This window comes from Salvelinus fontinalis, chromosome 5 (assembly GCF_029448725.1).
Source record: "Salvelinus fontinalis isolate EN_2023a chromosome 5, ASM2944872v1, whole genome shotgun sequence".
Classification (NCBI taxonomy): domain Eukaryota; kingdom Metazoa; phylum Chordata; class Actinopteri; order Salmoniformes; family Salmonidae; genus Salvelinus; species Salvelinus fontinalis.
In genome coordinates this window covers 62,076,839-62,100,269 of record NC_074669.1, presented here as the reverse complement: position 1 = coordinate 62,100,269, position 23,431 = coordinate 62,076,839, and the positions used below count along the sequence as shown (strand labels likewise).

At 48.8% G+C, this 23,431-nt stretch overlaps 1 protein-coding gene across 1 annotated transcript in view; it reads right to left on the bottom strand.

Moving 5' to 3' along the window:
• Window positions 1–10,969: 10,969 nt before the first annotated feature.
• pcdh7a (protocadherin 7a) overlaps window positions 10,970–23,431 on the bottom strand; it is a 27,655-nt gene continuing 15,193 nt past the window's right edge. The window contains exon 4 of the mRNA XM_055924134.1: window positions 10,970–15,956. Coding sequence (XP_055780109.1) covers window positions 15,159–15,956 — 798 coding nt within the window. The 3' untranslated portion in view covers window positions 10,970–15,158. The remainder of the gene's footprint in view (window positions 15,957–23,431) is intronic.

The window sequence follows — 23,431 nt, the reverse complement described above, 5'->3', positions numbered from 1 at the left end:
TCTTTCCTCCTCCTCTGTCTCTCTTTCCTCCTCCTCGGTCCCTCTTTCCTCCTCCTCTGTCCCTCTTTCCTCCTCCTCTGTCCCTCTTTCCTTCTCCTCTGTCCCTCTTTCCTCCTCTTCTGTCCCTCTTTCCTCCTCCTCTGTCTCTCTTTCCTCCTCCTCTGTCTCTCTTTCCTCCTCCTCTGTCTCTCTTTCCTCTTCCTCTGTCTCTCTTTCCTCCTCCTCTGTCCCTCTTTCCTCCTCCTCTGTCCCTCTATCCTCCTCCTCTGTCCCTCTTTCCACCTCCTCTGTCCCTCTTTCCTCCTCCTCTGTCCCTCTTTCCTCCTCCTCTGTCCCTCTTTCCTCCTCCTCTGTCCCTCTATCCTCCTCCTCTGTCCCTCTTTCCTCCTCCTCTCTCTCTCTTTCCTCCTCCTCTGTCTCTCTTTCCTCCTCCTCTGTCCCTCTTTCCTCCTCCTCTGTCCCTCTTCCCGTCCATCACTCCCCCCCTCCTCTACGCTCCTACCTGGGGTGAAAGAGTCATCTGGAGAGTCAACTAGAGAGACAACTAGAGAGTCAACTAGAGAATCAACTAGGGTCAGCAAGAGAGTCACCTAGAGAGTCAACTAGATATTCAACTAGAGAGTCAGCTAGAGAGTCAACTAGAGAGTCAACTAGTGAATCAACGTAGAGAGTCACCTAGATAATCAACTAGAGAGTCAACTAGAGAGTCAACTAGAGAGTCAACTAGGGTCAACTAGAGAGTCAGCTAGAGAGTCAGCTTGAGAGTCAGCTTGAGAGTCAGCTTGAGAGTCAGCTAGAGAGTCAGCTAGAGAATCAACTAGAGAGTCAACTAGAGTATCAACTAGAGAGTCAACTAGAGAATCAACTAGAGAATTCAACTAGAGAGTCAACTAGAGAGTCAGCTAGAGAGTCAACTAGAGAGTCAGCTAGAGAATCAACTAGAGAATCAACTAGAGAGTCAACTAGAGAATTCAACTAGGGTCAACTAGAGAATCAACTAGAGAGTCAGCTAGTGAGTCAACTAGAGAATCAACTAGAGAGTCAACTAGTGAATCAACATAGAGAGTCAGCTAGAGAGTCAACTAGAGAGTCAGCTAGAGAATCAACTAGAGAGTCAACTAGGGTCAGCTAGAGAGTCAACTAGAGAGTCAACTACAGAGTCAACTAGAGAATTCAACTAGGGTCAACTAGAGAGTCAACTAGAGAGTCAACTAGAGAGTCAGCTAGAGAATCAACTAGAGAGTCAACTAGTGAATCAACGTAGAGAGTCAACTAGAGAATCAACTACAGAGTCCACTAGAGTCAGATAGAGAGTCAACTAGTTAGAGTCAATATCGCTCACCCTTCAATACCTCCCCCTCCTCACCCACTAACCCCTCACCTCCATATCCTCCCCCTCCTCACCCACTAACCCCTCACCTCCATATCCTCCCCCTCCTCACCCACTAACCCCTCACCTTCATATCCTCCCCCTCCTCACCCACTAACCCCTCACCTCCATAACCTCCCCCTCCTCACCCACTAACCCCTCACCTCCATAACCTCCCCCTCCTCACCCACTAACCCCTCACCTCCATATCCTCCCCCTCCTCACCCACAAACCCCTCACCTCCATATCCTCCCCCTCCTCACCCACTAACCCCTCATCTCCATAACCTCCCCCTCCTCACCCACTAACCTCTCACCTCCATAACCTCCCCCTCCTCACCCACTAACCCCTCACCCCTCACCTCCATATCCTCCCCCTCCTCACCCACTAACCTCTCACCTCCATATCCTCCCCCTCCTCACCCACTAACCCCTCACCCCTCACCTCCATATCCTCCCCCTCCTCACCCACTAACCTCTCACCTCCATATCCTCCCCCTCCTCACCCACTAACCCCTCACCTCTCACCTCCATATCCTCCCCCTCCTCACCCACTAACCTCTCATCTCCATAATCTCCTCCTCCTCACCCACTAACCCCTCACCTCCATAACCTCCCCCTCCTCACCCACTAACCCCTCATCTCCATAACCTCCCCCTCCTCACCCACTAACCCCTCACCTCCATAACCCCCCCTCCTCACCCACTAACCCCTCACCCCTCACCTCCATAACCCCCCCTCCTCACCCACTAACCCCCCACCCCTCACCTCCATATCTTCCCCCTCCTCACCCACTAACCCCTCACCTCCATAACCTCCCCCTCCTCACCCACTAACCCCTCACCTCTCACCTCCATAACCTCCCCCTCCTCACCCACTAACCTCTCACCTCCATAACCTCCCCCTCCTCACCCACTAACCCCTCACCTCACCTCCATAACCTCCCCCTCCTCACCCACTAACCCCTCACCCCTCACCTCCATAACCTCCCCCTCCTCACCCACTAACCCTCTCACCTCCATAACCTCCCCCTCCTCACCCACTAACCCCTCACCCCTCACCTCCATAACCTCCCCCTCCTCACCCACTAACCCCTCACCTCTCACCTCCATAACCTCCCCCTCCTCACCCACTAACCCCTCACCTCCATAACCTCCCCCTCCTCACCCACAACCCCTCACCTCTCACCTCCATAACCTCCCCCTCCTCACCCACTAACCCCTCACCTCTCACCGCCATTACCTCCCCCTCCTCACCCACTAACCCCTCACCTCTCACCTCCATAACCTCCCCCTCCTCCCCCTCCTCACCCACTAACCCCTCACCTCCATAACCCCCCCTCCTCACCCACAAACCCCTCCCCTCCATAACCTCCCCCTCCTCTCCCACTAACCTCTCACCTCCATATCCTCCCCCTCCCCCTCCCCCTCCTCACCCACTAACCTCTCACCCCTCACCTTCATATCCTCCCCCTCCTCCCCCTCCTCACCCACTAACCCCTCACCTCCATATCCTCCCCCTCCTCACCCACTAACCCCTCACCTCCATATCCTCCCCCTCCTCACCCACTAACCCCTCATCTCCATAACCTCCCCCTCCTCACCCACTAACCTCTCACCTCCATAACCTCCCCTTCCTCACCCACTAACCCCTCACCTCCATAACCTCCCCCTCCTCACCCACTAACCTCTCACCTCCATATCCTCCCCCTCCTCACCCACTAACCTCTCACCTCCATAACCTCCCCCTCCTCACCCACTAACCCCTCACCCCTCACCTCCATAACCTCCCCCTCCTCACCCACTAACCCCTCACCTCTCATGTCCATAACCTCCCCCTCCTCACCCACTAACCCCTCACCTTCATAACCTCCCCCTCCTCACCCACTAACCTCTCACCTCCATATCCTCCCCCTCCCCCTCCTCACCCACTAACCCCTCACCTCCATAACCTCCCCCTCCTCACCCACTAACCCCTCACCCCTCACCTCCATAACCTCCCCTTCCTCACCCACTAACCCCTCACCCCTCACCTCCATAACCTCCCCCTCCTCACCCACTAACCTCTCACCCCTCGCCTCCATATCCTCCCCCTCCTCACCCACTAACCCCTCACCTCCATATCCTCCCCCTCCTCCCCCTCCTCACCCACTAACCCCTCACCCCTCACCTCCATAACCTCCCCTTCCTCACCCACTAACCCCTCACCTCCATAACCTCCCCCTCCTCACCCACTAACCTCTCACCCCTCGCCTCCATATCCTCCCCCTCCTCACCCACTAACCCCTCACCTCCATATCCTCCCCCTCCTCCCCCTCCTCACCCACTAACCTCTAACCTCTCACCTCCATAACCTCCCCCTCCTCACCCACTAACCCCTCACCTCTCACCTCCATAACCTCCCCCTCCTCACCCACAAACCCCTCACCTCCATAACCCCCCCTCCTCATCCACTAACCCCTCACCTCTCACCTCCATAACCTCCCCCTCCTCACCCACTAACCTCTAACCCCTCACCTCCATAACCTCCCCCTCCTCACCCACTAACCCCTCACCTCTCACCTCCATTACCTCCCCCTCCTCACCCACTAACCCCTCACCTCTCACCTCCATAACCTCCCCCTCCTCCCCCTCCTCACCCACTAACCCCTCACCTCCATAACCCCCCCTCCTCACCCACAAACCCCTCACCTCCATAACCTCCCCCTCCTCTCCCACTAACCTCTCACCTCCATATCCTCCCCCTCCCCCTCCTCACCCACTAACCTCTCACCCCTCACCTTCATATCCTCCCCCTCCTCCCCCTCCTCACCCACTAACCCCTCACCTCCATATCCTCCCCCTCCTCACCCACTAACCCCTCACCTCCATAACCTCCCCCTCCTCACCCACTAACCTCTCACCTCCATAACCTCCCCCTCCTCCCCCCTCACCTCTCACCCCTCACCTCCATATCCTCCCCCTCCTCACCCACTAACCCCTCACCTCCATAACCTCCCCCTCCTCACCCACTAACCCCTCACCTCCATAACCTCCCCCTCCTCCCCCACTAACCTCTCACCTCCATAACCTCCCCCTCCTCACCCACTAACCCCTCATCTCCATAACCTCCCCTTCCTCACCCACTAACCCCTCACCTCTCATCTCCATATCCTCCCCCTCCTCACCCACTAACCCCTCACCTCCATAACCTCCCCCTCCTCACCCACTAACCTCTCACCTCCATAACCTCCCCCTCCTCACCCACTAACCCCTCATCTCCATAACCTCCCCTTCCTCACCCACTAACCCCTCACCTCTCACCTCCATAAACTCCCCCTCCTCACCCACTAACCCCTCACCCCTCACCTCCATAACCCCCCCTCCTCACCCACTAACCCCTCACCCCTCACCTCCATATCCTCCCCCTCCTCACCCACTCTCCTCCTTTCCTAGTTAACACAATGTAACAGCTGGTGTCTACCACCACTATTAAGGTAGCACCATACGGCAAGGATCAGGGCAGGGCTACCTGTGTGTGTGTGTGTGTGTGTGTGTGTGTGTGTGTGTGTGTGTGTGTGTGTGTGTGTGTGTGTGTGTGTGTGTGTGTGTGTGTGTGTGTGTGTGTGTGTGTGTGTGTGTGTGTGTGTGTGTGTCCGATGTGCGAGTGTGTGTGGGAGACAGATGTTGATCATAATTTAATCCGCTGGGGAGATTTACCTCCCTCTGTACACTACCTCCATCCCAAATGCCAATCCTATTTCCGTATGTAGTGCACTACTTTTGACCAAAGCCCTATGGACCATAGTGTACTATATAGGGAATAGGGTGCTATTTGGGATACATGGTAAAGCTGCTTTTCCAATCAGTCTCTCTAGCAGCATCAGTAAATCCTAGCTCCTCCTCATCCTCACTGAAACACACCAATTGTGGGAAAAACACAGCATAGATATATCTTATTGGACACTATTAGGCTTGGGCGGTATACTGTGTATAACATATACCGGGGTATTTGGAAAGAGCCCGAGGATGATTTTTCAATACAGTCAATACCGTAGAAACAATTTCTTTGAAGCTGTTTAATACATGTTAATATTTGTAGCTACGTTCTAAGTGAAAACCTGCAGTCAACTTGTGTAATACGTTAGGAGATAAAACAGATTGTGTTCTTCACTTCACCCGTCACGTTACTTTACATTATGAAGCTTCCCGTAGTGCCCCAGAACAGTTGAGCCAATCACGTGTGTGTTTGTAAATAGCACAACAGAGAAAGCGGGAACAGGTGAGTCCAGCTGTTTGTTGACAGGGGTCACGTATTATATTGAATGTCAACAGTGTTTTTTTTGTTGGCTTCAATAGAGAGTGATCAGGGATGTGAAAGTATAGTTTTCCTTCACAGGAAAATACATTAGTGAAACACGTTCAGTAGGAAAATAACTTTCATTTTTCATCAGATGACAACAGAAGTGCAACACTATTTGGCTGGCAACCACACAAGATTAATGAGCTGACAAAGAAAAAGCAAGGTCTTTGTATCATATTTATAATGTTTATCATTGAAAGACTGTAGCCAGATACATTTCCTCATGTTTGGTTTAAAGTTCATCTTTTCACATTTTACCAGAGAACTAGTGAACTGTCTGCTGATAGAATGTCTGGTCCTGAACTCTCATCTGAGGGGAGAAGTGCAACTGAGGAACACAATTAGTTTGATGCTGAGCAGAAATTACAATAACAACCATTTCATATCTGCAATTACAAAACGCAGAAAGATATTTTTTTATGCGTTTTATCTTTTTTTTCTGAAAAAGGAAGAATTCTGCTCTAGGGCGACCTCAAAGTTTAACTTGCTAGTTATCTAAGTAAGTGGCTGTATTAATACGGTCACGGGGCAACATATTGTGTTAGCTTTCTGCTGTGTTTGGAAAGTCAAAGCCCTTTGGATTAGTTATCTACACAGTTACCGCGGCAGCTTGACTTCCTGGTGTTTTTTGCTCCGCCCCCATCTTCTCCGAGCAGACAGGCCCGTTGCCCTGGCAACTCCCAGACTCCACACAGACACTTTTGTCATTTGCACGATACTTCTTGTTTACATTCGCTTGTAAATGTCCAAACACACCAAAAACTACATTTGGTAGCTCCTACCTATACATATATATATACCTTTATGATTTGGATTGTCTGTTTTTGCAATTCATTTATTTTAGTTTGTGCTCGTTAGCATATTTAGCTAGCAGCCGCCAAGGAAATTCGCTATTACTTATGACAACGTTGTTAGCATTCTGGTAATAGACACACAATGGGCTTTTTTGTTGCGTGTTTTGGTGCCCCCTTGTGTACTAAACCGGTAATACTGTAAATCCCAGCGGGAGAGATATGAACACCTGCCTATCACCTAATGCTGAACACCATCCATCTAAACATCTCATCTCCATAGACTGGCCATGTTAGGTAAAAACAGACAGGGTGTGTGGAGAGGGTGTGTGTGTGTGTGTGTGTGTGTGTGTGTGTGTGTGTGTGTGTGTGTGTGTGTGTGTGTGTGTGTGTGTGTGTGTGTGTGTGTGTGTGTGTGTGTGTGTGTGTGTGTGTGTGTGTGTGTGGTGGGGGGGGAGAGGGTTATCTACTGTGTGTGTGTGTGTGTGTGGTAGAGGGTTATCTAGTGTGTGTGTGTGTGTGATGTTAGCTAGCTTGGTAATGTCCAGTAGCTCTAGGAGCCTTCATGTAGAAAACAGCAGCGTCAACCTCCGACTGCAGTCTCCTGGCCCTATTAACAGACATTGATTTTGTGTGTGTGTGTGTGTGTGTGTGTGTGTGTGTGTGTGTGTGTGTGTGTGTGTGTGTTAGCAGACTGATTCTGATCGGCCGTGGCCTAGGTCCAGTTCGATTCGGCCTCTGTGTCCCTGTACACACACTTGGCAGACACACACACACACACACACACACACACACACACACACACACACACACACACACACACACACACACACACACACACACACACACACACACACACACACACACACACACACACACACACACACACACACACACACACACACAGAGTGCGGGGAGAGAAAGTGCTCACTGCAGTAAAAGAAGAAGTCTCACTAGTGAAAATGCTGATTCGGGCTTTATCAGAGGTCAGGAGATAGAGAGAGAACGAGAGAGAGAGAGAGAAAACGAGAACGAGAGAGAGAGAGAGGAGGAGAGAGAGAGCAGGAGAACGAGCGAGAGAGAGAACGAGAACGAGAGAGAGAGAGAGAGAGAGGAAGAGAGAGAGAGAGAGCAAGAGAGAGAGAGGAGAGAGAGGGACAAGAGAGGGGGGGACAGAGAGAGAGAGGGGCGAGAGAGAGAGAGAGAGAGTAAACAGCAGCGAGGGAGGGGAAGGCAGTGGGTCTGAGATGTAGGTTAAGGTTAGAGAGATGGAGAGAGTGGAACAGAGAGAAAGAGGGGGATAGAGGGATGGTTTGGGTGCTAGCCAGCGAGGGAGGGTAGGGCAGTGATGTGGGTCACCGTTAAACCCTCTGGCACCAACCATCCATTACTGATCACACACAGTACTGATCACTGTCACATGGCACTATGCTACAGTCAATATGGACACACTGCCCTCTCTCTCTGTCTCTCTGTCTCTCTGTCTCTCTCTCTCTCTCTCTCTGTCTCTCTGTCTCTCTGTCTGTCTCTCTGTCTCTCTGTCTGTCTGTCTCTCTGTCTCTCTCTCTCTCTGTCTGTCTCTCTGTCTCTCTCTCTCTCTGTCTCTCTCTCTCTCTGTCTCTCTCTCTGTCTGTCTCTCTGTCCTTCTCTCTCTCTGTCTCTCTCTGTCTCTCTGTCTCTCTGTCTCTTTGTCTGTCTCTCTGTCTCTCTTTCCTCTACAACACCCTCTTTCACTCTTTATATAATTCTCTCTTTCCATCCAGCTCCCCTCTCTGTCTCTGTCACTCTTTCTGCCTTTCTCTATCATTCTGTCTCTCTTTCTCTGAGTCACTACAGTCAATATGGACATTGTTCTATTTCACTCCTAGTTTATCTCTCTCTCTCTCTCTGTGTTTCTCTCTCCCCCCTCTCTCTCCCTCTCTCTCTCTCTATCACACACACATTCCTCTGTTTCCATCACTCTTTCCATTTCTCTACCTCCATCTTCCCCCTCTATCTATCCTCCTCTAGCTATCCCCCTCTATCTATCCCCCTCTATATATCCCTCTCTATACCTCTCTATCTATCCTCCTCTATCTATCCCTCTCTATCTATCTCCCTCTATATTTCCCCCTCTATACCTCTCTATCTATCCCTCTCTATCTATCCCTCTCTATCTATCCTCCTCTATCTATCCCCCTCTATCTATCCCCCTCTATCTATCCCCCTCTATCTATCCCCCTCTATATATCCCTCTCTATCTATCCCTCTCTATCTATCCTCCTCTATCTATCCCCCTCTATATATCCCTCTCTATCTATCCCTCTCTATCTATCCTCCACTATCTATCCCCCTCTATCTATCCTCCTCTATCTATCCCCCTCTATCTATCCCCCTCTATATATCCCCCTCTATCTATCCCCCTCTATCTATCCCCCTCTATCTATACCCCTCTATCTATCCCTCTCTATCTATCCTCCTCTATCTATCCCCCTCTATATATCCCTCTCTATCTATCCTCCTCTATCTATCCCCCTCTATCTATCCCCCTCTATATATCCCCTTCTATCTATCCCCCTCTATCTATCCCCCTCTATCTATACCCCTCTATCTATCCCCCTCTATCTATCCCCCTCTATATATCCCCCTCTATATATCCCCCTCTATCTATCCCCCTCTATCTATCCCCCTCTATCTATCCCCCTCTTTCTTTCCCCCTCTATATATCCTCCTCTATCTATCCCCCTCTTTATATCCTCCTCTATCTATCCCCCTCTATCTATCCCCCTCTATATATCCCCCTCTATCCATCCCCCTCTATATATCCCCCTCTATACCTCTCTTGTCCCCCCCTCCTCTCTCTCATACATTAGTAGGCTACATACACATCAAAAAGTAGTCCTTCCGGCACACACACACACAGAAACCCACAGACACACACAGACACACACACACACACACACACACACACACACACACACACACACACACACACACACACACACACACACACACACACACACACACACACACACACACACACACACACACACACAAAATCCAGGGCTTACTGAAGTTATGGGAGGTCACACACTGCGGCTGCAGAGGAGTTAATTACCCCCACTAATCAATAATTCATTAGACCGTCCGTGTGTGTGTGTGTGTGTGTGTGTACTCTGTGTGCGCTAACACCAAACTCCTGCAGTAAGCATTTTCCTTCCCTGAGAACGCCAGATTAAGGGGATTGACTCCGTAATGGATGAACCCCTGGTGTGTGTGTATATGTGTGTGTGTGTGTGTGTGTGTGTGTGTGTGTGTGTGTGTGTGTGTGTGTGTGTGTGTGTGTGTGTGTGTGTGTGTGTGTGTGTGTGTGTGTGTGTGTGTGTGTGTGTGTGCTCAGTTGGATCAGAGAGCCGTGTATGAGTTGATTAGCTGAGAAAGCTCTTCCCCTTTAAGGCCCGCATCAGCAGTTTTCTGCGAGAGGGGAGAAAATGCAGAACTGTCATTCAAAGCAGATTGGGGGGGGGGGGGCATCCCTTTAAAAGCGGGGAGCTGTCCATCAAACGTCACAGTACGGAAAAATACTCCCCAATGAGGGAAACCCTGCTGTGTCAGAATGTGTGTGTGTGTGTGTGTGTGTGTGTGTGTGTGTGTGTGTGTGTGTGTGTGTGTGTGTGTGTGTGTGTGTGTGTGTGTGTGTGTGTGTGTGTGTGTGTGTGTGTGTGTGTGTGTGTGTGTGTGTGTGTGTGTGTGTGTGTGTGTGTGCGTCCGTTAGCAAGCTGTCATCTAATGTATTCGTCAGCATGACGTTCACAACTGATGGTCTGCAAATCAACACTTTTCCAACCAGTATGAAAATATTTAACATTTTAGAGAATGCAAATGAAAGGAAGACTATGAAACACAGTGGAAGAGAGAAAGAGGCTGTTGGTGTGTGTGTGTGTGTGTGTGTGTGTGTGTGTGTGTGTGTGTGTGTGTGTGTGTGTGTGTGTGTGTGTGTGTGTGTGTGTGTGTGGTGCGTCCGTTAGCAAGCTGTCATCTAATGTATTCGTCAGCATGACGTTCACAACTGATGGTCTGCAAATCAACACTTTTCCAACCAGTATGAAAATATTTAACATTTTAGAGAATGCAAATGAAAGGAAGACTATGAAACACAGTGGAAGAGAGAAAGAGGCTGTTGGTGTGTGTGTGTGTGTGTGTGTGTGTGTGTGTGTGTGTGTGTGTGTGTGTGTGTGTGTGTGTGTGTGTGTGTGTGTGTGTGTGTGTGTGTGTGTGTGTGTGTGTGTGTGTGTGTGTGTGTGTGTGAGCAGAGCAGCAAAAAAGTGTAATGGTCATTTACTCTGTATGCCGTCCACCCACTCAGCTGTCTGAGGATTTATGAACCCCACAGAGAGGTCACACACACACACACACACACACACACACACACACACACACACACACACACACACACACACACACACACACACACACACACACACACACACACACACACACACACACACAGCCTACGCACGTTTCAGACACGTAGCTTGTTGTTATTGTCGTTCAATTACAGTCAGAGGCTCCATGCACAGCAAGTAAAGTGGCAGATTTCTAATCAATGCAAAATGAAATGAAAATTAGGGATTTAAGTTGACTAAATGACAAGGAGTAGGCTACAATGATCAACCAATAGGTAGGCTGTTGTTTCATATGAATGGAGTTGTTGTACGCAATGGACGGGGAACAAAAGAGCCTCAATTACCCTTGCTACTTTAGTTAGCTCACAGGCTAACTCAGATGGCTACTTTAGTTAGCGAGCTGGCTACCTCAGATGGCTACTTTAGTTAGCTCACAGGCTAACTCAGATGGCTACTTTAGTTAGCGAGCTGGCTACCTCAGATGGCTACTTTAGTTAGCTCACAGGCTAACTCAGATGGCTACTTTAGTTAGCGAGCTGGCTACCTCAGATGGCTACTTTAGTTAGCTAGCTGGCTACCTCAGATGGCTACTTTAGTTAGCTAGCTGGCTACCTCAGATGGCTATTTTTGTTAGCTCGCAGGCTAACTCAGATGGCTACTTTAGTTAGCTAGCTGGCTACATCAGATGGCTAATTTAGTTAGCTAGCTGGCTACCTCAGATGGCTAATTTAGTTAGCTAGCTGGCTACCTCAGATGGCTAATTTAGTTAGCTAGCTGGCTACCTCAGATGGCTACTTCAGTTAGCTAGCTGGCTAACTCAGGTGGCCACTTTAGTTAGCTAGCTGGCTAACTCAGATGGCTAATTTAGTTAGCTAGCTGGCTACCTCAGATGGCAAATTTAGTTAGCTAGCTGGCTACCTCAGATGGCTACTTCAGTTAGCTAGCTGGCTAACTCAGATGGCCACTTTAGTTAGCTAGCTGGCTAAATCAGATGGCTAATTTAGTTAGCTAGCTGGCTACCTCAGATGGCAAATTTAGTTAGCTAGCTGGCTACCTCAGATGGCTACTTCAGTTAGCTAGCTGGCTAACTCAGATGGCCACTTTAGTTAGCTAGCTGGCTAAATCAGATGGCTAATTTAGTTAGCTAGCTGGCTACCTCAGATGGCAAATTTAGTTAGCTAGCTGGCTACCTTAGATGGCTACTTCAGTTAGCTAGCTGGCTTACTCAGATGGCTACTTCAGTTAGCTAGATAGCTGGCTAACTCAGATGGTTACTTTAGTTAGCTAGATGGCTAACTCAGATGGCTAGTTTAGTTAGCTAGCTGGCTAACTTAGATGGCTACTGTAGCTAGCTAGCTTCTTTACAACTTTCTCTGTCTCTCTCCATGTCACACACAGACTGTCACACACACCGGTTTCCATTGAAGTAAAAAAAGAAGTTCTGTTTGAAACACTTGTATTACGACTATCCGGATATCCCCCAAAAATGATTTCAAATGCTCAACCCTAACACACACACACACACACACACACACACACACACACAGTTGCAGACACACACACAGTCTAAGCGTACACACACACAGTCTAAGTGTACACACACAAAGACACATCAAGTTGAAGAGACAGACACACCCTCCTCTCACCCAGCAATAAGCCTGGCTAAATGGAGTCTGCTGTTTGACACGAAACATACACACACACACAGAGAGCAGGACACAGTCACACTGCTTACAGGCTTACCATGCTGACACACACACACTGGGTGTACTACTTTAAGTCTGAAAACATCAGCAAAAGACAGCTTACGATGCAACAAGGAGAGGACTGTAAAAAGAGAGAGAGAGAGAGAGAGAGAGAGAGAGAGAGAGAGAGAGAGAGAGAGAGAGAGAGAGAGAGAGAGAGAGAGAGAGAGAGACATATGGAAAGAAACAAATTCTAAAGATTCAAAAGAGAACCTCAAAGAGCAAATAAGCGAGGGGGTTACAAATCGACAATGACAAAACAACAACAAACCAACAACAACACAGCAAACACTACCACCACTAGCCAGTCCTATTATCACCAGTCAGTCCTATTATCACCAGCCAGTCCTATTATCGCCAGTCAGTCCTATTATCACCAGTCAGTCCTATTATCACCGGTCAGTCCTATTATCACCAGTCAGTCCTATTATCACCAGTCAGTCCTATTATCACCGGTCAGTCCTATTATCACCGGTCATTCCTATTATCACCACCACTAGTCAGTCCTATTATCACTAGTCAGTCCTATTATCACCACCACTAGTCAGTCCTATTATCACCACCACTAGTTTGTCCTATTATAACCATCACTAGTCAGTCCTAATATCACCACCACTAGTCAGTCCTATTATCACCACAACTAGTCAGTCCTATTATAACCACCAGTCCTATTATCACCACCACTAGTCAGTCCTATTATCACCACCACTAGTCATTCCTATTATCACCGCCACTAGTCAGCCCTATTATCACTAGTCAGTCCTATTATCACCACCACTAGTCAGTCCTATTATCACCACCACTAGTCTGTCCTATTATAACCATCACTAGTCAGTCCTACTATCACCACCACTAGTCAGTCCTATTATCACCACAACTAGTCAGTCCTATTATAATCGCCAGTCCTATTATCACCACCACTAGTCAGTCCTATTATCACCACCACTAGTCATTCCTATTATCACCACCACTAGTCAGCCCTATTATCACTAGTCAGTCCTATTATCACCACCACTAGTCAGTCCTATTATCACCACCACTAGTCTGTCCTATTATAACCATCACTAGTCAGTCCTACTATCACCACCACTAGTCAGTCCTATTATCACCACAACTAGTCAGTCCTATTATAACCACCAGTCCTATTATCACCGCCACTAGTCAGTCCTATTATCACCACCACTAGTCAGTCCTATTATCACTAGTCAGTCCTATTATCACCGCCACTAGTCAGTCCTACTATCACCAGTCAGTCCTATTATCACCACCACTAGTCAGTCCTATTATCACCACCACTAGTCAGTCCTATTATCACCACCACTAGTCAGTCCTACTATCACAACCACTAGTCAGTCCTATTATCACCACCACTAGTCAGTCCTATTATCACCATCACTAGTCAGTCCTATTATCACCACCACTAGTCATTCCTATTATCACCACCACTAGTCAGCCCTATTATCACTGGTCAGTCCTATTATCACCACCACTAGTCAGTCCTATTATCACCACCACTAGTCTGTCCTATTATAACCATCACTAGTCAGTCCTACTATCACCACCACTAGTCAGTCCTATTATCACCACAACTAGTCAGTCCTATTATAACCACCAGTCCTATTATCACCGCCACTAGTCTGTCCTATTATCACCGCCACTAGTCAGTCCTATTATCACCACCACTAGTCAGTCCTATTATCACCATCACTAGTCAGTTCTATTATCACCACCACTAGTCAGTCCTATTATCACCACCACTAGTCCGTCCTATTATCAGCATCACTAGTCAGTTCTATTATCACCACCACTAGTCAGTCCTATTATCACCATCACTAGTCAGTTCTATTATCACCACCACTAGTCAGTCCTATTATCACCATCACTAGTCCGTCCTATTATCACCACCACTAGTTTGTCCTATTATAACCATCACTAGTCAGTCCTACTATCACCACCACTAGTTAGTCCTATTATCACCACCACTAGTCAGTCCTATTATAACCACCAGTCCTATTATCACCACCACTAGTCAGTCCTATTATCACCACCACTAGTCAGGCCTATTATCACCGCCACTAGTCAGTCCTATTATCACCACCACTAGTCAGTCCTATTATCACCACCACTAGTCAGGCCTATTATCACCACCACTAGTCAGTCCTATTATCACCACCACTAGTCAGTCCTATTATCACCACCACTAGTCTGTCCTATTATCACCACCGCTAGTCAGTCCTATTATCACCGCCACTAGTCAGTCCTATTATCACCACCACTAGTCAGTCCTATTATCACCGCCACTAGTCAGTCCTACTATCACCACCACTAGTCAGTCCTATTATCACCACCACTAGTCAGTCCTATTATCACTACCACCAGTCCGTCCTATTATCACCACCACCAGTCAGTCCTATTATCACCATCACTAGTCAGTCCTATTATCACCAGTCAGTCCTACTATCACCACCACCACTCTGTCAACTGTGGTGGATGAGTAGCCAGGCTAGCCCAGCTCAGTTCAGTTTGTGTCAGTAGAATAACTGAATCAGTCCTACCTGTTTGCTGTACTTATTCCCTGTTTGGGATCCATACTCAGAACACTGGTCTGACCCCAGAGACATGGCATCAGCGTTCCCACTTCCCCCACTACCACTGGACCCTCCCGACCCCACGAAGGTGTTAGAGGGGGGCAGCTCCTGTACGGCCTGGTGCTTTTTCCCCTCGGCCGGGGGGCTGTAGGGCTGGAGGTGTACCGCGGGGAGCGGCGAGCTTGACTTATAATGCCTGGCCAGATCTGGGCTCGACTGGTGATGCCTGGCGCCCATGCGTGGGCTCCCGGGGTCTCCGTCCACCGCGCAGTACCTCGCCGCCAACCTCTCGCTGGCGCTGCTCACGTCCTCGTCGTCATCGTCGATGTCGGCGATGTGGTGGTCGTTGCCGTGGCGACGGAGCCCGTTGACCGTGACGATGCCGCTGTAGAGTGGCCGTTCAGTTTTATTACCGGCTCCAACTCCTCCAGCGCCTGCATTCCGTTTGTCCCTGCGGGGCTTCCGTCCGCGGTCCAACGTCCCTCCCCTGGTTTGTGGCACGGCCGGTTGAGGGCTGAAGAAGTCCTCCTCTGGTTCTTTCTTCCCGGCCTCGTATCCGTTCTTGCCCTGGGCGCCGCACTGGCGGGCCATCACCACTAGGAGGATGACCAGGATGACTGCGGCGGCGCCCGCCAGCACACCGATGGCTACCGAGAGACGCTGTTTCCCCAACGCTCGCTCGCTGTCGGGGTCGCCCGCGATGTCCAGGTAGAGAGGGGCGGCCAGACTACGAGCCACCTAGAGAGAGGGGTGGTGGGTGGGAAGGGGATATAAAAGAATTCAAGGGTTTATGTTAAGAAAAGCAGACACTGTAAATCACTACTCTGCCCTACAAAGGCAAAACGCAGTAACCACCAATTTGGTAAAAAAATCTCTGATCTGCTGTGATGGCCAGGTATATTATCTGATGAATGTGGTATTTAGTTTCCTTACACAAGAACAAGTCAGTTGTTCAGAATATATCATGGAGTCTGTCTAGACAGAAAAATACTTTGAAGTCAGATTTTGCAGTAAAAAAACATTCCGTAGTTACTGCGTTTTGCATTATAACGCCAGAGTGAGTAGACTACAAGACACCCGGAGAAAGAGAAAGAGAAACTCAACACATTTACATATCGAGATATTATTTCAGACTAAATTATATCAATATTTGACTTCTAGTATCGAACTGTAAAAAAGAAATCAACTAAATTAAATAAAATGCTAGGTAGCGTTAGTCGTCGGCTGTAGCTAGTCGGCTGTATCTAGTCGGCTGTATCTAGTCGGCTGTATCTAGTCGGCTGTATCTAGTCGGCTGTATCTAGTCGGCTGTACCTAGTCGGCTGTACCTAGTCGGCTGTATCTAGTCGGCTGTACCTAGTCGGCTGTACCTAGTCGGCTGTATCTAGTCGGCTGTATCTAGTCGGCTGTATCTAGTCGGCTGTATCTAGTCGGCTGTACCTAGTCTGCTGTAGCTAGTCGGCTGTATCTAGTCGGCTGTAGCTAGTCGGCTGTATCTAGTCGGCTGTATCTAGTCGGCTGTATCTAGTCGGCTGTAGCTAGTCGGCTGTATCTAGTCGGCTGTATCTAGTCGGCTGTATCTAGTCGGCTGTATCTAGTCGGCTGTATCTAGTCGGCTGTATCTAGTCCGGCTGTATCTAGTCCGGCTGTATCTAGTCGGCTGTAGCTAGTCGGCTGTAGCTAGTCGGCTGTATCTAGTCGGCTGTAGCTAGTCGGCTGTAGCTAGTCGGCTGTAGCTAGTCGGCTGTATCTAGTCGGCTGTAGCTAGTCGGCTGTATCTAGTCGGCTGTAGCTAGTCGGCTGTATCTAGTCGGCTGTATCTAGTCGGCTGTAGCTAGTCAACTGTATCTAGTCGGCTGTAGCTAGTCGGCTGTATCTAGTCGGCTGTAGCTAGTCTGCTGTAGCTAGTCAACTGTATCTAGTCCGGCTGTATCTAGTCGGCTGTAGCTAGTCAACTGTATCTAGTCCGGCTGTATCTAGTCGGCTGTAGCTAGTCGGCTGTAGCTAGTCGGCTGTATCTAGTCGGCTGTAGCTAGTCGGCTGTATCTAGTCCGGCTGTATCTAGTCTGCTGTATCTAGTGGGCTGTATCTAGTCTGCTGTATCTAGTCGGCTGTAGCTAGTCGGCTGTATCTAGTCGGCTGTATCTAGTCGGCTGTATCTAGTCGGCTGTATCTAGTCTGCTGTATCTAGTCGGCTGTATCTAGTCTGCTGTATCTAGTCGGCTGTAGCTAGTCCGGCTGTAGCTAGTCGGCTGTAGCTAGTCAACTGTAGCTAGTCCGGCTGTAGCTAGTCGGCTGTAGCTAGTCAACTGTAGCTAGTCCGGCTGTAGCTAGTCGGCTGTAGCTAGTCAACTGTATCTAGTCCGGCTGTATCTAGTCTGCTGTATCTAGTCGGCTGTAGCTAGTCCGGCTGTATCTAGTCGGCTGTAGCTAGTCCGGCTGTATCTAGTCTGCTGTATCTAGTCGGCTGTAGCTAGTCGGCTGTATCTAGTCGGCTGTATCTAGTCGGCTGTATCTAGTCGGCTGTATCTAGTCTGCTGTATCTAGTCGGCTGTATCTAGTCTGCTGTATCTAGTCGGCTGTAGCTAGTCGGCTGTATCTAGTCGGCTGTATCTAGTCTGCTGTATCTAGTCGGCTGTAGCTAGTCGGCTGTATCTAGTCGGCTGTATCTAGTCTGCTGTATCTAGTCGGCTGTAGCTAGTCGGCTGTATCTAGTCGGCTGTATCTAGTCGGCTGTATCTAGTCGGCTGTATCTAGTCTGCTGTATCTAGTCGGCTGTAGCTAGTCGGCTGTATCTAGTCGGCTGTATCTAGTCCGGCTGTATCTAGTCTGCTGTATCTAGTGGGCTGTATCTAGTCTGCTGTATCTAGTCGGCTGTAGCTAGTCGGCTGTATCTAGTCGGCTGTATCTAGTCGGCTGTATCTAGTCGGCTGTATCTAGTCTGCTGTATCTAGTCGGCTGTATCTAGTCTGCTGTATCTAGTCGGCTGTAGCTAGTCCGGCTGTAGCTAGTCGGCTGTAGCTAGTCAACTGTAGCTAGTCCGGCTGTAGCTAGTCGGCTGTAGCTAGTCAACTGTAGCTAGTCCGGCTGTAGCTAGTCGGCTGTAGCTAGTCAACTGTATCTAGTCCGGCTGTATCTAGTCTGCTGTATCTAGTCGGCTGTAGCTAGTCCGGCTGTATCTAGTCGGCTGTAGCTAGTCCGGCTGTATCTAGTCGGCTGTATCTAGTCGGCTGTAGCTAGTCGGCTGTATCTAGTCGGCTGTATCTAGTCGGCTGTATCTAGTCGGCTGTATCTAGTCTGCTGTATCTAGTCGGCTGTATCTAGTCTGCTGTATCTAGTCGGCTGTAGCTAGTCGGCTGTATCTAGTCGGCTGTATCTAGTCTGCTGTATCTAGTCGTCTGTATCTAGTCGGCTGTATCTAGTCTGCTGTATCTAGTCGGCTGTAGCTAGTCGGCTGTATCTAATCGGCTGTATCTAGTCGGCTGTATCTAGTCGGCTGTATCTAGTCTGCTGTATCTAGTCGGCTGTAGCTAGTCGGCTGTATCTAGTCGGCTGTATCTAGTCGGCTGTATCTAGTCTGCTGTATCTAGTCGGCTGTATCTAGTCCGGCTGTATCTAGTCGGCTGTAGCTAGTCCGGCTGTATCTAGTCGGCTGTATCTAGTCGGCTGTAGCTAGTCGGCTGTAGCTAGTCGGCTGTATCTAGTCGGCTGTATCTAGTCGGCTGTAGCTAGTCGGCTGTAGCTAGTCGGCTGTAGCTAGTCCGGCTGTATATAGTCGGCTGTATCTAGTCGGCTGTAGCTAGTCGGCTGTAGCTAGTCGGCTGTATCTAGTCGGCTGTAGCTAGTCGGCTGTAGCTAGTCGGCTGTATCTAGTCGGCTGTAGCTAGTCAACTGTATCTAGTCCGGCTGTATCTAGTCGGCTGTAGCTAGTCGGCTGTAGCTAGTCGGCTTTAGCTAGTCGGCTGTAGCTAGTCCGGCTGTATCTAGTCGGCTGTAGCTAGTCGACTGTAGCTAGTCGGCTGTAGCTAGTCAACTGTATCTAGTCCGGCTGTATCTAGTCGGCTGTATCTAGTCGGCTGTAGCTAGTCGGCTGTAGCTAGTCAACTGTATCTAGTCCGGCTGTATCTAGTCGGCTGCACCTAGTCGGCTGTACCTAGTCGGCTGTAGCTAGTCTGCTGTATCTAGTCGGCTGTAGCTAATCGGCTGTAGCTAGTCGGCTGTAGCTAGTCGACTGTATCTAGTCCGGCTGTAGCTAATCGGCTGTAGCTAGTCGGCTGTAGCTAATCGGCTGTAGCTAGTTGGCTGTAGCTAGTCGGCTGTAGCTAGTCGACTGTATCTAGTCGGCTGTAGCTAGTCGGCTGTAGCTAGTCGGCTGTAGCTAGTCGGCTGTAGCTAGTCGGCTGTATCTAGTGGGCTGTAGCTAGTCCGGCTGTAGCTAGTCCGGCTGTAGCTAGTCGGCTGTAGCTAGTTGGCTGTATCTAGTCGGCTGTATCTAGTCGGCTGTAGCTTGTGGTAAGGTCAGTACTGGTTAGAGACATGGTAAGGTCATGGTAAGGTCAGTACTGGTTAGAGACATGGTAAGGTCAGTACTGGTTAGGTAAACGGTAAGGTCAGTACTGGTTAGAGACATGGTAAGGTCATGGTAAGGTCAGTACTGGTTAGAGACATGGTAAGGTCAGTACTGGTTAGACACACGGTAAGGTCATGGTAAGGTCAGTACTGGTTAGAGACATGGTAAGGTCAGTACTGGTTAGAGACATGGTAAGGTCATGGTAAGGTCAGTACTGGTTAGAGACACGGTAAGGTCAGTACTGGTTAGAGACACGGTAAGGTCATGGTAAGGTCATGGTAAGGTCAGTACTGGTTAGAGACATGGTAAGGTCAGTACTGGTTAGAGACATGGTAAGGTCATGGTAAGGTCAGTACTGGTTAGAGACACGGTAAGGTCAGTACTGGTTAGAGACATGGTAAGGTCAGTACTGGTTAGAGACATAGTAAGGTCATGGTAAGGTCAGTACTGGTTAGAGACATGGTAAGGTCAGTACTGGTTAGAGACATGGTAAGGTCAGTACTGGTTAGAGACATGGTAAGGTCATGGTAAGGTCAGTACTGGTTAGAGACATGGTAAGGTCAGTACTGGTTAGGGACATGGCAAGGTCATGGTAAGGTCAGTACTGGTTAGAGACATGGTAAGGTCATGGTAAGGTCAGTACTGGTTAGAGACACGGTAAGGTCAGTACTGGTTAGAGACATGGTAAGGTCATGGTAAGGTCAGTACTGGTTAGAGACACGGTAAGGTCAGTACTGGTTAGAGACATGGTAAGGTCAGTACTGGTTAGAGACATGGTAAGGTCATGGTAAGGTCAGTACTGGTTAGAGACACGGTAAGGTCATGGTAAGGTCAGTACTGGTTAGAGACATGGTAAGGTCATGGTAAGGTCAGTACTGGTTAGAGACACGGTAAGGTCATGGTAAGGTCAGTACTGATTAGAGACATGGTAAGGTCATGGTAAGGTCAGTACTGGTTAGAGACATGGTAAGGTCATGGTAAGGTCAGTACTGGTTAGAGACATGGTAAGGTCATGGTGAGGTCAGTACTGGTTAGAAACATGGTAAGGTCATGGTAAGGTCAGTACTGGTTAGAGACATGGTAAGGTCAGTACTGGTTAGAGACATGGTAAGGTCATGGTAAGGTCAGTACTGGTAAGAGACATGGTAAGGTCATGGTAAGGTCAGTACTGGTTAGAGACACGGTAAGGTCAGTACTGGTTAGAGACATGGTAAGGTCATGGTAACGTCAGTACTGGTTAGAGACACGGTAAGGTCATGGTAAGGTCAGTACTGGTTAGAGACACGGTAAGGTCATGGTAAGGTCAGTACTGGTTAGAGACATGGTAAGGTCATGGTAAGGTCAATACTGGTTAGAGACATGGTAAGGTCATGGTAAGGTCAGTACTGGTTAGAGACATGGTAAGGTCAGTACTGGTTAGAGACACGGTAAGGTCATGGTAAGGTCAGTACTGGTTAGGGACATGGTAAGGTCATGGTAAGGTCAGTACTGGTTAGGGACATGGTAAGGTCATGGTAAGGTCATGGTAAGGTCAGTACTGGTTAGAGACATGGTAAGGTCATGGTAAGGTCAGTACTGGTTAGAGACACGGTAAGGTCAGTACTGGTTAGGGACATGGTAAGGTCAGTACTGGTTAGAGACATGGTAAGGTCATGGTAAGGTCATGGTAAGGTCAGTACTGGTTAGAGACACGGTAAGGTCAGTACTGGTTAGAGACATGGTAAGGTCAGTAGTGGTTAGAGACATAGTAAGGTCATGGTAAGGTCAGTACTGGTTAGAGACATGGTAAGGTCAGTACTGGTTAGAGACATGGTAAGGTCATGGTAAGGTCAGTAGTGGTTAGAGACATGGTAAGGTCATGGTAAGGTCAGTACTGGTTAGAGACATGGTAAGGTCAGTAGTGGTTAGAGACATGGTAAGGTCATGGTAAGGTCAGTAGTGGTTAGAGACATGGTAAGGTCAGTACTGGTTAGGGACATGGTAAGGTCATGGTAAGGTCAGTAGTGGTTAGAGACATGGTAAGGTCAGTACTGGTTAGGGACATGGTAAGGTCATGGTAAGGTCAGTACTGGTTAGAGACATGGTAAGGTCATGGTAAGGTCAGTACTGGTTAGAGACACGGTAAGGTCAGTACTGGTTAGGGACATGGTAAGGTCATGGTAAGGTCAGTACTGGTTAGAGACATGGTAAGGTCATGGTAAGGTCAGTACTGGTTAGAGACACGGTAAGGTCAGTACTGGTTAGAGACATGGTAAGGTCAGTACTGGTTAGAGACATGGTAAGGTCATGGTAAGGTCAGTACTGGTTAGAGACATGGTAAGGTCAGTACTGGTTAGAGACACGGTAAGGTCAGTACTGGTTAGAGACATGGTAAGGTCAGTACTGGTTAGAGACATGGTAAGGTCATGGTAAGGTCAGTACTGGTTAGAGACATGGTAAGGTCATGGTAAGGTCAGTACTGGTTAGAGACATGGTAAGGTCATGGTAAGGTCAGTACTGGTTAGAGACATGGTAAGGTCATGGTAAGGTCAGTACTGGTTAGAGACATGGTAAGGTCAGTACCGGTTAGAGACATGGTAAGGTCATGGTAAGGTCAGTACTGGTTAGAGACACGGTAAGGTCAGTACTGGTTAGAGACATTGTAAGGACATGGTAAGGTCATGGTAAGGTCAGTACTGGTTAGGGACATGGAAGGTCATGGTAAGGTCAGTACTGGTTAGAGACATTGTAAGGTCATGGTAAGGTCAGTACTGGTTAGAGACATTGTAAGGACATGGTAAGGTCAGTACTGGTTAGAGACACGGTAAGGTCATGGTAAGGTCAGTACTGGTTAGAGACATGGTAAGGTCATGGTAAGGTCAGTTCTGGTTAGAGACATGGTAAGGTCATGGTAAGGTCAGTACTGGTTAGAGACATGGTAAGGTCATGGTAAGGTCAGTACTGGTTAGAGACATGGTAAGGTCAGTACCGGTTAGAGACATTGTAAGGACATGGTAAGGTCATGGTAAGGTCAGTACTGGTTAGAGACACGGTAAGGTCATGGTAAGGTCAGTACTGGTTAGAGACATGGTAAGGTCAGTACTGGTTAGAGACATGGTAAGGTCAGTACTGGTTAGAGACACGGTAAGGTCATGGTAAGGTCAGTACTGGTTAGGGACATGGTAAGGTCATGGTAAGGTCAGTACTGGTTAGAGACATTGTAAGGTCATGGTAAGGTCAGTACTGGTTAGAGACATGGTAAGGTCAGTACTGGTTAGAGACACGGTAAGGTCATGGTAAGGTCAGTACTGGTTAGGGACATGGTAAGGTCAGTACTGGTTAGAGACATGGTAAGGTCAGTACTGGTTAGGGACATGGTAAGGTCATGGTAAGGTCAGTACTGGTTAGAGACATGGTAAGGTCAGTACTGGTTAGAGACACGGTAAGGTCATGGTAAGGTCAGTACTGGTTAGAGACATGGTAAGGTCAGTACTGGTTAGAGACATTGTAAGGTCATGGTAAGGTCAGTACTGGTTAGAGACATGGTAAGGTCAGTACTGGTTAGAGACATTGTAAGGACATGGTAAGGTCAGTACTGGTTAGGGACATGGTAAGGTCATGGTAAGGTCAGTACTGGTTAGGGACATGGTAAGGTCATGGTAAG